This window comes from Brassica napus, chromosome A1 (genome assembly GCF_020379485.1).
Source record: "Brassica napus cultivar Da-Ae chromosome A1, Da-Ae, whole genome shotgun sequence".
NCBI classification, from domain to species: Eukaryota; Viridiplantae; Streptophyta; class Magnoliopsida; order Brassicales; family Brassicaceae; genus Brassica; species Brassica napus.
The window spans coordinates 24511056-24528032 of NC_063434.1; the positions used below are offsets into that span (position 1 = coordinate 24511056).

Consider the following 16977-nt stretch of genomic DNA (forward strand, 5'->3'; position numbering starts at 1 on the left):
CGGAGGAGTCCAAATGATTGATCTTGAACTGCCCAAACATACTACTCTCCGTCGCTGGCTGGTTGCAGAATCTGAACAGAGGGAGCAAGAAGAACGCGCACGAGGGCTCAACACGAGTGTTGAGAAGCTGAGAGCTAAGATGAGAGATTCTTAAAGAGCATAGGGTTTGAACACGAGGAATCGGCCAGGGTTTTAATTTGGGAGAGTCCCGGCAATATTCGGGTAAAGCTTGGAGGATAACTTGAGGCCCAAGTTTGAGTTACTTGTTTACGATATGGAAAGAGAGTTGAAGAAGTTTCAGCAGTATTTTGGGTTTAACTTGTGATCTCTGATTGTTTGTTAAGGTTTTGTTTCATTATGTGATACATACTAATTAATTAAATAAATGAAATTATATGTTACAGTAGAGTAGTAGTAGTAGTTGTGGAAGGAGAGAAGAACGCTTGTCTTGATCGCTCTAAGGTACCTCTTCATGCTATTCAACACAACGTCACGACTCACGAGTCATGATCAAGATAACTTTCTTACACTTTTCTCTGGTCGCTTTCACAACCCCTCCCCTTGATAGCTAGGTGTGTATACGGTCTTATCTCGTGTGGATCATTGTCTCTGTGTGTATGCGTGTGTTTTTTGTATGTGTGTGTTGGTTCGTTTTTGCAGCTTTGTTTGTTCAAAAGATGAACATAAAATCTAAAGATGAACATGTTTCAATTTAAACCAATATATATGTAGTATCGGAATATTGGACATACTTTCAAAGATACATATAAGGTATCTCTTAATGGCGCCTTTCTTTCATCTCATACAAGTTCAAGGAGAAAGAACAAGATTAAATAGTCATCAACATCGGGTCATTTAAAATACATTGACTTATACATATCACCACCGACTGGTGGTGAGGACGACCCTAATTATAAGCTCTACCTAATAGCCGTACACTAAATGTTATTTATACTTGGCAAAGCAAAAGATAAATGGAGGAAAAAACAAAATGAATCTCAAGTTCTTTTTATTAATAGCTTCACTTTTACTTGTATGCATTGCATCTTCATGTTCGGCAGTTATTCCTGTTTTCAGAAACCGGAAACTTAGTAAGTCATTTCATTAATGTATACCCATATATATGATATTATTATGTTGTTAGAATCTGCTCTACCTCTCTATATTTTTGTTGTTTTATGCGATTTATGTGAAAGTTAATTAGTTTTGAGTGTTTTACAATTCAATGAAGGAGAAGATGGAGAGATTCACACTCGCAAGGAAAAACAGATCAGTGTAAACTTCAGCCGTTCACCTCCTGCCAAAGGCTGGATTTGTTGCGACGATTGAAGACGCTCTGAAAAAATTTACTAAGATCACATCATCCCAACATAATCATTATCAGAGAGCGATTGAATATGTAAGAGCATTAATTTGTAAATTTCGGGGTTAAAGTGTAATCTTTTGAGACTTCAGCTTGTTTTCAACCTTCCAGTTTCCACTTTTTGTTTTACAAGTCAGCTTGGTATGAGTTTCTGCTGCATGTACGTGTGTATTGTATGTTAATTTTGTTTATAACAAAATTAATTTAAATTTAATTCAAATAATAACATTTGTATTGAATTTTTTTTGAAGTAACATACTTCTGATTTTAGCAAAGTTAATTAAAAAGATATAAAAAATTAGCATAGTAATATATAGAAGTAATATATTCATAATAGGTTTGCAGTCTCAAACTCGAATGTTATTCGTAAATTCTACAGGATGCCTACAAGGTCTCTCTCTTCGACTAATGAGTTTTCAGCTGAGTTAAGATAATATATACTGCTAACAAAGTATCCTTCTCCGTTTGCTGGCGTATTGCGTGGTGAAAATTCAATTCCAAATTCCAACACATTCTAATAAGGTTGGTCTTAATTATGAAAGTTAGTTGATTCAACGAACAAATGCTCTTAATTAAGAAAATGGTGGCTTACTTTCTTTTGAAAGACCGACAAACAAATTTCCATGTGATAAATGAGCATCATGTTTATATATTGAACATGACACGCTATCAGTCTTATCTGACATGTAATTAAATCAAACAAATCTCAATTACAAGTTCATCATCAAAAGACAAAAGTCAAAATGATTACTAAAATTTCTTGTATAGTTAACGTTATTTCTTGGATGCATACGTGGTTGTGGTGGTGGAAACCAGCTATCTATTACCCTAACTTATGATTGACAGTGGAAGGCATTATGAAGGACGTACGTTCGTCTACGTTGATGCACCAAGTCAGGGGGGAGGGGGGTGATCACAAATTATACTCCAAATTAAGTAAAGCCATAAGAGCAGATTCAAATATGTGTTCAGAAATGTAAAGGTCTGCTGGAAAATTTTGAATCGCGATCACAAGGAAGAGCGTCCGGCATAACCAAAACTAGAGTAGACTAAGGGAAAATGATCATTTCATTCCTCAAGTATTTGAAATTAACAGTTTAAATCCTCAACTCTTGGGTATGCAATTTAAATCTCAACTAGATTTTGACCCGCGCTTTCGAAGCGCGGGTTTTTTTTCGTTAATAAAAATGTGATATGAATTAGTGTTTTGATTATAATATACATTATTTAGTTATAAATTCATATGATATAGATGATTTTTTGTTTAAAATTATATAATTTTATCATTTTTTTCTATTTGATATTTTGTATGTAAACTCTTATGTTACAACATCATCTTTATATTTTGTAAGAGTTACATTGGTTGAGTTAGTGAGACATAAGATTTACTTGGCATATTTTAGACTAATTTAATAGTATTTCAAGGGGTTTTAATAATTTTTACCAATATTTTCATATTCGACCCAAACCTGCGGACGAACTTGCAAATCTAGTGATTCCCTAGACTATATTTGAGAAGTGATTTGTATATGTGTCATCACTACATTAACTTTCACAAAAAAAATGATGACATGGCTTAAAAGAAATATGACATGGCATAAATCTAATTGTGACATGTAAAATTTACTATATTTAGATTTATGTTTTTGGTAAGATTTCTATAATATAATAATGATGATTTTATATATACGGATTTATATTTTTGGAAAAGTTTCATAATATAGTAATAACTAATAAATTTATATCAAAAATATTTTTTTCTCACTAAATATTCATTTTCGTAAGATTTTATTATACCTAATAACTTTTTTATATCTATTAAAATAATAGGTTTTATATATAAATAATAATTACGAATATTAAAATTTTACATCAATATATGAATCATATTTTCATTATTAAAGTAAGTGTAGTTTACAATATATTTTATCAACGTATATAAGTTAATTTTATTTAATGTATATATTATTAGAAATAATTTATCTATTTACAAATAGACATATTTAAAAATGATAATTAAATAAAGAATAATATAATAAAGTAACTTTATAAATTTCAATTATTTTTATCAAAAGTTAAGTAATGCAAAATTAAAGGGTCAAAGTAAACTTGAATAAATCAAATTAAAAACAATTACATTATAGTTTTATTTTTTAAACTAATAAAAGTAACACATAAAAATAGAAAAAATTATTTATATATAACATTTTTAAATATTTTATATCTGCGCATGGCGCAGGAAAACTCCTAGTTCATATATATAATCTAGTTCAGATTTAGTTAAAACCCGATATTTAAAAACTATAACCCGTTAAACTCCTAAAATTCTTCATTATTGGTTTATCCGATAAAAATCCATATAAATTTAATGATATTTGTTTTTAAAATGATTCACCTTTTATATATTTCTAATAGTACATAAATTTGAATAAACTATATGATTTTTTTCTTTTATAATTTTGATAATACCTTTACTATATCATTTAAATTTAATGAAGAAAATGGTGATAGAAAACTAAAATTTATTGTTAAAAATATCTTTTAGATATCTTTTTCTGAAATATTTAAATAATGTGTTAGGTTACGGCGTATATTTTGGTTGTTATCTGAAATATTTCTTTTATTTTAAGATTTTGTTCGCCTAATATTTTGGTTGTTACCATTTTGAAGGGCTAAAAATATTAACCTGATATGGTAAAGGATTCCAAAAATTCTGGTATAAATGTACCCGTGATATTTTTTTATAGATTTCATTTTACTATGATTGGTTTATATTAAGAAAATATTTAGTAAATAAATACTGAAAATATATAAGTATATTCTCAAATGTGCAGTTGATGATTTTGAACTTTAATATATTCAATTTAATCTGCTACAATTATATTTTAAATTGTATAGATCATTCTCATATGTGGAAGACATGAACGTACCCGCATAGAACTTGTTTCAAGGTATTATCATGTCCACTTGAATAGTTTGCTCCACCAAAATCATTTTCTAATGTAGTATGTTTGTCAATTGTCATCTACATTAGAGCTCTAATATAAGAAAAAAATTAATATGCCATGTAAGCAAATAGTGCATGAGAATGATGTAATTCAAACTATAACTATAAATCAATCTAAATCCTGTTGCAGAATTCTAAAAGAATGTAGTTCCAAGTCTGAAATCATCGAACATAAATACATTAATAAAGAAAATTGGTGATATCACTTTACGAATTATCATTGTGTTTCCCATCAACATGTGTAACTGAATAATTCATTTGTAGAGGTTTGTACTTTAATATTAGGTGAACTTTGATATTTGACTATGATATTATTTCGGTTTCATGTATCATATTAGTCTTCTGATGTTATTAGAATAGAGACAAATTAAAAAAATTATTGGAATACGTATGTATTACGGGGACAAATGTTATCTGTACCACTACAGTAACTGTTGAGCGAAATATGGGTAACAATAGCATATTACATATAACGTATAAAAGTATTATTGAATATTGTTATAATAGAACTTGGTTGTTTATAATAAGTTAAGTTAAAAATGAAAAGGTCCAACAACCTTATATAAGTAGATTTTTTAAGATTGATTCCCTTTTAATAGTATAGATGTTTGTGTTGACTTCACAACATTAGTCTTGAAAAAGTAAACGTTAGATAATACCAAAAAACGTTAAATTAAACAGCTAATCTCCTTCTATTTTGTTTCTTATCATCTGCTTCCCCAAATCAAAACCCAGAGTTCTAAATCCTAAAAGCAGCATCTTCTTCATATCAAAATTCAGAATTTTATTTTCCTAAAATAAAGTCTCCGCTGGCTTTAAGACTCTAAAGAAGATTTATTTTTTAAGTTTAGCTTCTTTAAAGCAAGCTCTAACCTCTGGGTTTTGATTTAGAGAATATGTTTTTAGCAAGAAAAGAAAGTTTTTGAAGTCAACACAAACATTAGGATTTAAATTGCATACTAAGAGTTGAAGATTTAAAATGTTAACTAGATTTTGACCCGCGTTTCGAAAGTGTGGGTTTCGTTTGGTTATAAACAAAGTTTGATATGAATTAATCTTCTATGATTTTTATATTTATAAAGTCGTATTATATCGAATAAGAAAATTTGTTAAAAAATATATAATTTATGAAGTACTTTATGTGAGATTTTGTATGTAAACTTTTATTAACTGTCTCTTAGGCATAGATATTTTTTCGGATTCAAAAAACTGAATCGAAACCAACACGAAAATACATGTTCGGGTCCGAAATCGAGTAAACTACATATTGGTTTTTTTTCTTTTGGATCCGCAGGTCTCTGTTCGAGTCGGATACCCAAAGTACTTGAATATTTTGTGTATATTATGTATATTTGGGTATTTCAAATTGTTTTGAGTATTATAGAAATTTTTAAGTTTTAGATTCGGATTTTCGGTTATAGTTTCGGGTTTCGGTGAAATTTCAAAGTTATATTTTGGGTATTCGAATAAAACTTTGGATATTTATGGTTCTTCAGATAATTTTTGGGTATTTGAATATTTTCAGGTGTTTGTTTAAATTTTTGTGTTTTAGCTTTTTAAGGATTTCAAGTACTTTGAATCTTTTCTGGTCCTAAATACCCGAACTGATCCGAACCTATTTTGTACCAAAATTACATATATTTTATAGATGTTTGAATTATAGAATCAACCAAACCAGATCCAAAAGAACAGATCCAAACCCAATATAGACCTACATTATTGCATAACAACCATAATGTTAAGTGATAAAATATTTTAGAGAAGAAGTGTATCACATGAAATATTTTACAAAATCTAATTTGTAGTTATATTTAAATATTATTTTATTTTTATTAGTGTTAATATATTATAAAATTTATCTATTTTCTTTAATTTAGATTCGAAGTTAATTTTATAATAATATTTATTTATTTGTAGCCAAAGTCCTAGTTTGGTATAAAATTATTCAAATAGTTTTGAGAAGACACTATGGTGTTCATTGGTTGAATTTTTAATTTTGAGATTTGAATGCTATGTTTTTTTTTGTAACTCGAAGACTATGTTATAGGTTGTTTATTGTTTTTTATTAATGATGTAGGTCGAAGAGGAAAAATCAGAAGTTATAGAGCTTGGCTGGTAATAAAAATCATTGCTATAATATTATAGAAATGATATTTATTTGATGTGTAATACTATTAAATGTATATAAATTTCATGGAAACATAAGTGATCGCTACGATCATCAATATACTCAGAAAATATAATTATTTAATGTGTTATACTATTAAATGCATATGAATGGATAATAGCTTTAATACTACCATATAGTTAGAGCTTTAATACTACAGTATTGTTAGAGATAATTAGGGAAATATTATGTTAGACCAAAAATATTGTTAGTTAATGAAAAGGTGCAGTAACATTTTATAGGTAGATTTTTAAGTACTCCTTCCCTTTTAATAGTATAGATTTCAAATACTTGAGAAATTAAATGATCATTTTCCCAGTAGACTAAAACTGATTTTCATTGGGCTTTTATTGTATATTTGTATCTTGTTTGTGTGATAATTGTTAAAGGTGTTTTAGGGAAATGCATATTGATAAGATATTTTTTTTTTGGAGATATATCTTTCTTGAAATATAGATTTATGGGACTATATTTTCAAAAGGAATATCCTAAATTACTAAGGAATAATAATTTGTTAAAGAGTGAAATCATCTCATCAATTTATTTAGGCGTATTTATAGAAAATGAAAGGAATACATTTTACAAAATACCCAAAATATGGTAGATAGAGAATCAAAGTCAAGCAGACCTCCTGCTAAAGTAATCAAAACTTTATATTCTCCTCGAACTGTTAAAAATCCAAAATAAAAAATTTGAGCCTTTACAAAAAGAATTTATTGACAAAAAAATATTTTATAAAAGTTTTTTTTTCAAAAAATAGAATATGTCGGAATTGATATTAAAAATTCACCTCTAATTGGTAATTTTGATGGGATGATGAAGTTCATAATCGTGTTAGAGTGACTTTTATTTTACCAAGATGTAGGATGTCAATGTTTCAAAAATAGAATGCTACATTCTAAATAACTTATAAGAAATTGCATTCAATGACTATAGAAAGAACAAATATTAGTTATATGGAAAACGGAATAATAGACACTGTGCTTATTTGATAAACCCCGGCTAACCTCAATAGACTATATAGCGAAAAAGAAGTGAACTTTGAAAGAACCTTCGTCTTTCTTTTTCTTCAAGTTAGAGGAAACTTGAACCACACTTCTCCTTTCCACTACGCTCTCAACGTCTCTCGAGAGCAAAGAAGCAAGTTGGAGGCAGTCTGTGTGCTTCTTTCGCATTAATCTGATGGTATCAATGTAAATAAAATGAAATACAAAACCATTGCATTTACTCAGATTTTAAGAGTCAAAATAAGATAATAAACTTCAATATGCGTTCAATTTATTACAACATTTGGGATTGTCCAAAAAAAAGAAAGAAGAAAAGATAGAAATCATTGCGACATTCAAAGCAACAACAAGAGAACTTCGATATGCTTTTTAGGTCTGGTGTCACATTCATTTCCTAAACCATTTTGGGACATTCAAAGCAACCCTAGAAACTTCGATATGCTTTAGGTTTTGCTTTGGGTGTCACTTTTGTTTCCTCAACGCTTCTTGCCGATGTGCCCTCCTCCGGTTGATGCCTGTTAAAGCTAACAAACAGTTAAAGGGAACCCTAACACAAAACATAATAATATAAATACCTTAGCAGTCTTTTAAACATGCATTTTTTCTTACAAGAGAACAATCTTTGTGTGAGATTTAAGCAATCCGTTTTAAGAACAACGTATATGAATCTATAAGATGCTGATATTTAGTTTCTTAATAACTACTCTTCACTATATGCATCCAATGCAATTATAAAGTATTTGAGTAAGATCATTAATTAGAACAAAGAAAAACTAAAAAGAAACTTAGTTAATATATTTGACTAACCTCCTTGCAATTCGTTTCCTTTTGCTTTTGCGCGTACTCTTCCTCACAACGTGAACCGGGCTTGGAACGTAATTCATGAAATGTGGCCATGATGCATCTATTGTCACTTCTTTATCATAAACATGTCTCTGTATATTCTCTCCAATAACGAAAATGCTGGTACCCTCTTCGTCACCATCATCCTTGTCTGTACAACAACACACTGCCACTTTATGCTCCTCGTCAACCATGAAGCTGACAACATTTAACAACACTACGTCCACTACCAAGAACTTGCCCCACGACACCTTTTTGGTGCCAATCATGTTGCTCACCCATACCTTCATCTCAAATGAAAACAAATGAAGATACTGATGTAACACCGAGAGTTGTTCCTCTCTAACAACTGACAGAACAGCGGTATCTTTATGCCCATAATCCACTGAAACACCAGGACCAGCACTCTCATACGGAAGAGGGAGAAACCCAAATTTCTCTCTTGTGAAATCAAAACTGAGTATGAACTGGTTGCCATATCTTTTAGCAACCCAGTAAGTGTTTCCCTTCAGTGTTCACAGACACGCCGCAAGCTGATATGTACGAATCATGCTCATCCACTTCTAACACCCTCCATGAGTCAGACATAAAGTCATACAGTTCAAACTCGGAAACGGTACGCCTCATTTGCATGTCGAAATAACGACAATACCTCAAGATCTTGTAGCTATTAACACAAGAGGACTTGCTGCCTTTGTATCCAAGAGCATATTCGGAACAGCCATTACTTCTAGGTTTGACATACCTAGTTTCACGGTTACTAGGGTTGCAAACCAGGAGCCTTTGTTTTCCCACCATAGTGCATAGCACCAACCCCTTGCAGTAGAAAATACTATCTATTTGTAAATCATTTGAATCTTGTAAAGATCCAAGTTTACCTCCGAACTCCATGGTCGGATCAACGTTGTTATGGACTCCCTGGAGGTTGATAGTTGTTGAAAAAACACTAGTATTCAACAATAAGATGAACTCTCTTCCGGTTTGAGCCAAGTGTTTCTTGGCGAGTAGATCTTGGCGTAGGGCGTACCATCTCTTGCAGGTAGTTTGCCATTGTGGTCGAGACTCTTTCGGAACAAGGGTGAGTATCTTCTTTTCCAGATCAAATGGAAGGTCGGTTATCATCACCATCTTCTTCTAGTAGTGATTTCTGACCTAATATCTCCCCAGGCAGAAAGTATAGGAGAAACGATACAAACTAGGGTGAACTTTTTTTTTTTGTTTGAACACCAAAACAAGGGTAAACTAAAACTGTTTTTCATTGGGCGTTTATTGTATCTTAGTCATATGATAATTGTTAAAGGTATTTTAGGGAAATGCATATTTTGTGAAAATTTCAAATCTAAATTATATCTTTCTTTTGGAGAAAAGATATCTATCTTAAAATGTAGATTTATGGGAGACTTTTTTTTTGGCCAAAAGATTTATGGGAGACTAATTTCAAAAGAAATATACTGAATAAAGTAAGGAATGATTCTTTGTGAAACAGTGAATTCTTCTCATCAATTTATTTAGACATATTTTAAAAAAGGAAAGAAATAATTTGTTGATAAAAAAAAAACTTTATAAAATTATTTGTATCTTTTAAAATATATTTTCATTCAACAAGAAGATGACAATGGGAGGCGAGATAAGTTTAACGGTTGAGATTTATGATATAGGCGGGAATGAGACTAAATGAGAAGTGTTGGTACACAAACAAGAGAGAGTTACATGATGGGTTACTTTGTCATGAACCTTTAACATATTTAGGTACTTTACACTTGAGGTGTACTATTTGACTTACTTTTGATTTTTCACTTCCATAAATACTCTTTTCGTGAACGAATTTTTACTAAATGTTACGTTTACTTTTCAACCAAATCTCACAGTCTGTTCAAGTTTAAAGTATGAAAGCGACCATACTTGCATTATTCCTCTGCTTGCAATAAATTATTAGGTTTATTAATAAATATGAGATATGTTGTGAACCATCAGATTAAGTTATTTTAAAACGAATCGGATGGTTGGTATTACATCAAGTAGAAACCTACTATCTAAAAGTGATAACTTAGATGAAGTAATTGCTGGCTTTCTTTCTCGTTGGGAAAGAACACAATATCTGTTCAGTGAAGGTGTGGTAAGGATTCGAAACCTAGATTCAACATAAACTGGTATCTCTAAGTAATTGTGCTATTGGTCTCTGACTATTCCTTGCTCGGTGTGCAGGTCCGCATGGTCAAGAGATGGAAAGTGTGGTTGGGCGAGTTGTGGTCAGCGGACATGTTTGCAGCGGAGGCCTGGCCAGGAGAGTTGTGTTGTGTAGAAGTGTGGTTGGGTGAAGTGTGGGTGGGAGAATCGTGGTCGGGTGAAAAATGTATCGGGTATGCGGAGGGCTGACACACTGGGTTGTATGCAGTGATCGGATGATCGCTGGTGATGATTTCGTCGGGGTGGTCAAGCAAGATGTGGTCGGTGGTTAGTAGGCTATACCGAGGGTTGTTTGAAAACTGCTCAGCGTTGAACTAGCTGCTAAGTGGAGAAGTAGGTTCGATATCCTGAATTGAGTTCTTGATGTGGTCAGGGTTTTCTGGGTGAGTAGAAGTGGTATCCTGCAAACAATACATCGTATCTTGACGAAAACTTTCTCCGGTTTCTGCATAACCATAGAAGGAGATCTAGTTGTCAACAATAGCCATAATCATGGGATGAGGAAATTAAAATCAAGTAAGAGAGGTCATACTCTTCATTATGATTTATATAATCAACGATTAACACCGGTGAAACATTGACAGGAGATTGTGTTTTCGTCGAGAAGGAGGAGGTGGCTGCCTTCGCAATTCCGCTAGAACAATAAAATGAAGGGGATCTAGGTCAGAGAATGAGATGTTGGGTCACGATAAAAGAAAAATAAAGAGAAAGAAAAGGTAACTAAATAATTTCTAGTTTCGGGGGTAAATAAGACAATAGCACATAAGAAAGTATATCACATGGAAAAAGTATGTTAGAATGTTATGGAGAAAAGATAAAGTATGCTAGAGCGTAAATTTTTCCACAAACAATGACTTAATGGACCTATATTTTTGGCCCGTTTATGTTTGACCAGAAATGAGTTTGAAATCTGATAGGCGTGATGGACGATATCAGTCATATTTGGCATTGGGAGGTCCCTCTTGGCTGCACGATCGTATTTAGAGAGAAACCTCGGAGAGCGACGTTTGATTCTTATTTAGAATGTTGTCGCTTGCTTTTTATTTTTCTCTGTCTTGTTGTATAAGGCATTGTCCTCTATGGAGGCGTTTCATTTCTTTGAATCTTTTTAATCCAGACGATTAAAATAAAATACCCTTTTTAAGGCTGACGAATTAGCATATCAATAAAAAATATTTTATTAATTATTTAATTATTTAAAACTAAAGATAAATTATTTTTATAAATTATATTATAGAAATTTGAATACTGATTCAATTTTTGGTTCGATTTAGTTTGGTTTTGAATCTATCAGTAATAATTAAACTGTATTAAATACTGATCACAAATTATAAGAGCAGATTCAAATATGTGTTCAGAAATGTAAAGGTCTGCTAGAAAATTTTGAATTGCGAACGCAAGGAAGAGCGAATAAAAATTATCCGGCATAATCATAAATACCTTTTATAAGGCTGGCGAATTAGCAGATCAATAAAAAATATTTTATTAATTATTTAATTATTTTAAAACTAAATATAATTTATTTTTATAAATTATATTATAGAAATTTGAATACTGATTCAATTTTTGGTTCGATTTAGTTTGGTTTCGAATCTATCAGTATTAATTAAACTGTATTAAATATTAATTTTGTCAAACATTAATTGTTGTTTAGTGATCCACTGACTACTGTTTATGGTTCTATGTGTTTGGAAACATGGAAAATACATCAAACCTCCAAATCTAAAATCTAAATCCCTAATCCACCAAAGTTACTATCCTACGAAGAGATTCTACTCTGCATTTAAACTTTATGGGCTTTATAAGCCCAGCCCAATGTAGAAACTGATCTGTTTACTTTTTAACTTCTTAAAGATATTTAATGAGGATGAACAAATAATGGTGACATGAAGCCAATTTAATATTAATGAAAAAGGAGGAGAGGGGACAGTGGTTTAAATTTCCGCACCATCCTTGAGTACTTTCTACGAGAACCGGTGGCATAAACCGTGATTACCAACTACCTCCGAGCCCTTTTTCGAACAAGTCGTAGTCCTTTTGACTTGCTTGGTGATCGTTTTTTCTCGGCCATTAACTCTTTCTTTCTGCACTGTTTATAATAAGCACGGTAAGCTGTCTTCTTCTTCTATCTTATTTCCAGAACAAAATAAAACAAAAAAAATCTGATAGTATATTTTACATCTGCATTGTATCCTGATTCTTTCTGTAAGTTTGCAATGCTCTTTTTTCTTATTGTATTATTTGGATTCCTTACTCAGATTTGACCTTGAATCTTGATTATTATGGTCGGCTGTTCATTTTTTCTTGACAATGTATATGTCTGCGAACAAATGTTATTCTTTATTTCAAATCCAAATATTAGTCAGATCCTTAGATTCTTGGTTTGATTTTTTTTCTATTAAAAAACATGTTTATTTTTGAACATGTGCAGTGTTTAGTAATTAAATATGAAAGCTTTCACATGAACCTTTTATGATTTTCTCATCTTCTTCAAATTTTATTAATTAAATTCCAGACATTTGTTTTCATTATTAGTTTTGTATATTCTGTTGATTAATATATTATATGTTATGTCAGGTTCTTTAAGTCTTTGATCATATCAAAGCAGGTGAAGTTAAGAACTCTTATGATGATGTTGTAACCATACGAACCTCTGATGGTGCCAATTCTTGAATCAAGAGCAGACACAACATAGGAGGGTAAATAGATTATCTTAAGGTGTTCACAACATGGAAAATAAAGTTACAAAGAGTGAAGGAAACATACCGAACTCTAACAACAAGTTGTCTTTGTTAAGAGTGTTGAGAGGTATAACATGTCTGATGGTGCTGGTTTCAACAGCTTTTATGATGTTGATATTCTGGGGGTTCCTATCAGGCGTAGTGTTGAGACTCTTCAGCATACACTATAGCCGTAAATGTGTTTCTTTCTTCTTCGGCTCCTGGCTCGCCTTGTGGCCTTTCCTCTTTGAGAAGATAAACGGAACCAAAGTTGTCTTCTCTGGGGATAAAGTTCCTTGCGAGGAACGAGTATTGCTCATTGCGAATCACCGAACAGAAGTTGATTGGATGTACTTCTGGGATCTTGCACTGCGCAAAGGCCAGATTGGGAACATGAAGTATGTGCTTAAGAGCAGCTTGATGAAGTTACCTCTGTTTGGTTGGGCGTTTCACCTCTTTGAGTTTATCCCCGTTGAGAGGAAATGGGAAGTCGATGAAGCGAACTTGAGGCAGATAGTTTCAAGTTTTAAGGATCCTAGAGATGCTTTATGGCTTGCTCTTTTCCCCGAAGGCACAGATTACACGTAAGCTCCCTCTTACCATTCTTGTTTAGAAACTCTTTTGGTTTAACGCATTTTCACCATGCAGAGAGGCTAAATGCGAAAGGAGCAAGAAGTTTGCAGCTGAACATGGCTTACCAGTACTGAACAACGTCCTGCTTCCAAGGACTAAAGGTTTCGTCTCTTGCTTGCAAGAACTGAGTTCCTCACTTGATGCAGTTTATGACGTGACCATCGGTTATAAAACCCGTTGTCCGTCTTTCTTAGACAACGTCTACGGTATTGAACCATCAGAAGTTCACATCCGAATCCGTCGAATCGACCAAAGCCAAATCCCAAATCAAGAAAAGGAGATCAATGATTGGTTAATGAACGCGTTCCAGCTCAAAGACCAGCTTCTCAGTGACTTCTACTCCAGTGGCCATTTCCCTAACGAAGGAACAGAAAAAGAGTTCAACACACTGAAGCACCTCATAAACTGCTTGGCAGTGATTGTCTTCACGGTCATCTGCGCGTATCTCACCTTCTTTTCGTCGATGGTCTGGTTCAAGATCTATGTCTCTTTGGTCTGTGCCTACTTGGCCTCCGCTACACATTTCAATCTTCGTTCTGTTCCACTTGTTGAGACTGCAAAAAAGGCCTTCAAATGATTAAACAAATAAACTTTCATTGTTTTCCATTTTACATGATGGAGTAATGTTTTTTTCTTTTACTGTTAGATTTTGAGGTTAAGACTCAATCCAATTTCTACTTATGAAATGTGAGCACAAGCTGCAAGCAAAGTGTTATACTTCAATCAAATCTCCTTCAGAAAATGCACTTCTAACTTCACAATGGCCGAGATCACAGCGTTCCACGAGAAAACGTTTCTCTCAGGCATTTCGTCGAACATATTCCGAGCAGTAGTATATTTCTGGAGTAGAGATTATCGAATAGGTTCCAAGTGATTTGTCGTCGAGGTTAAACCAGCTTTAATGGAGCGCGTGTGATGCAAAAAAAAAAAAAGCAATTCATGTCAAGCTTCAGACAAATTCTAAGGTTTCAGCTTGGAGTCACCCTAAGCGGAGCGTGACGTCAAAATATCTGTAGTTGGGCTTAAATATCTAGGCCCGTTAATAAATAGTGTTTTATATTTCCTTGTTTTTTTTCGTGCAACTATATTTCCTTGTTTTGTGCACAAAAAAAACATTTCATTTTTCTTGATTTTAGAAACTTTACCCTAAAGGAGGATATAATTTTGAAAATTTTATAAGCTCAATTTCTTTCTTTCATACATACAGTCGCATGAAAATGGTGCTTTACTTTTAACATATTCAATGTATTAATGTAGATATACCCACCATTTATAATATATTACTTATATTTATATATCTAAAAAAAAAATTCTTTTTGAACAATACATCTACAAAAGTTTACAATCTAACTTTTTAATTTAGGGTCTGACTGATTCAAACGCAGCGGTTGCAGTTGCGGAAGTTTATGGATGCGGACGGTTGCGGTTTCTAGCGGTTTTAGGAGATTTGTATGACTGGTACCGCGGTTAAAAATTGGTGCGTTTGCGGGTGACTTATGACTGGTTAACTACCAAATACGGTAACAGTCAAATAATAAATTAACAATATTTACATTTAATATAATTATAAAAATATCAAAAATCATAAAATTATAATAAATATAAAATTTATATTTAGAAAGTTATAATTTTAATTTTTTAAAATTTATTGAAATTGTTTTTATTATAAAATTTGATAATATTAATTAAAATATAATAGATATATTTTAATATTTTCATAATTTCAATTTTAAATTTTTTATTAAAATTTTTTACTTTTGTATCTATATTGTTTTAAAAAAAAGAAAATTTTTTTACCCTCCCGCAACCGCAAACGCTAACTGGAGCCAGCTTTTGAATTTATGAGATTCAGAATGGTTTGAAGCGGTTTAGAACGATTGTTGTAAACCGTCGACAACCTCTACCAACCGTAAAAACTGCGTTTACGGGTGGTATCAGGAAAACCAGTCATTCCTTAGTGCGTCCTCGATCGTGACAAAGATCTAAACTTTGTTAGTTTGGGCTTATCTTTCAGTGAATTTTAACAAAATTAATAACCGGATGATTTTTTATTCACTTCCTGATTCCTTCGGCTTTTATATTTCCTGTGTATATGGTGATCCCATGTGTGTAAATCGTCCTAAAATATGGGAGCGTCTTTCAAGGATAGGAGTAAATCGTCAAGAATGTTGGTGTATGCTAGGCGATTTTAACGACATACTGCATAATGGTGAGAAAAGTGGAGGTCCGTTGAGGAACGAGACTACTTTTATCCCATTCCGTGATATGATCAAAGCTTGTCAAATGACTGATTTAGCAAGCACTGGTAATGCCCTTACTTGGGGAGGTAAGAGAAACGACATGTGGATTCAATGTCAACTTGATAGATGCTTTGGAAATAAAGAATAGCATCCTTTGTTTCCGGCATCTAATCAAGCATTTCTTGACAAAAGAGGCTCTGATCATAGGCCGGTATTGGTGAGTTTGGTTGCATCTCAAGATACTTATAGAGGACAGTTTAAGTTTGATAGGCGGTTTTTTCATCAGCCCAATATTAAGAAAGCTATCACACTTGCTTGGAACAGCCCTCATTATTTGGCTGATGCATCTGTGTCTCACAGAATTCATCTTTGCCGAAGAACCATGAGTAAATTAAAGAAAGTCAATTCTTTAAACTCAAAGTCCCGAATTCTGGATCTTCATGCGAAGCTGGAAAGGGAGCAATCCTCGGATTTTCCCAATTTTAATCATATTCATCTTCTCAAGTTGGATATAATGAAAGCATATAAAGATGAAGAATCCTTCAGGAGCCAAAAAAGTAAAGAACGATGGGCGAATTCAGGTGATAAAAATACCAAATTCTTTCATGCTTCAGTTAAAGCAAACAGGGCAAAAAAAAAGCATTGAGATGCTTTTAGATGGAAATGGAAGAGAAAATCGTTCTGAAGCTTCAAAAGGAATGGTTGCTGTGGATTTCTTCACCTCTTTATTCTCTTCAACAAACCCATCTGACTTCAGTGAGTTATTTCAAGATTTCATCCCTAGAGTAACTCATTCGATGAATGTGGAGT

The 16977-nt window shown here is 32.4% G+C and overlaps 1 protein-coding gene and 1 pseudogene across 2 annotated transcripts; one reads left to right on the plus strand and one right to left on the minus strand.

The window, feature by feature from the left end:
- Positions 1-5694: 5694 nt before the first annotated feature.
- On the minus strand, positions 5695-12269 carry LOC106425304 (annotated as a pseudogene).
- Positions 12270-12488: 219 nt separating this feature from the next.
- On the plus strand, positions 12489-14650 carry LOC106425247 (probable 1-acyl-sn-glycerol-3-phosphate acyltransferase 5). Of its 2 annotated transcripts, none has more exons than XM_048738211.1 (3): positions 12489-12681; positions 13152-13878; positions 13943-14650. In XM_048738211.1, the coding sequence occupies exons 2-3, from the start codon at positions 13304-13306 to the stop codon at positions 14502-14504; spliced, it is 1137 nt and encodes a 378-aa protein (XP_048594168.1). In that variant the 5' UTR covers positions 12489-12681; positions 13152-13303; the 3' UTR covers positions 14505-14650. The 2 variants fall into 2 exon arrangements, with proteins under 2 accessions (XP_048594168.1, XP_013721425.1); XM_013865971.3 differs by having other exon boundaries at positions 12660-12779.
- Positions 14651-16977: the final 2327 nt, after the last annotated feature.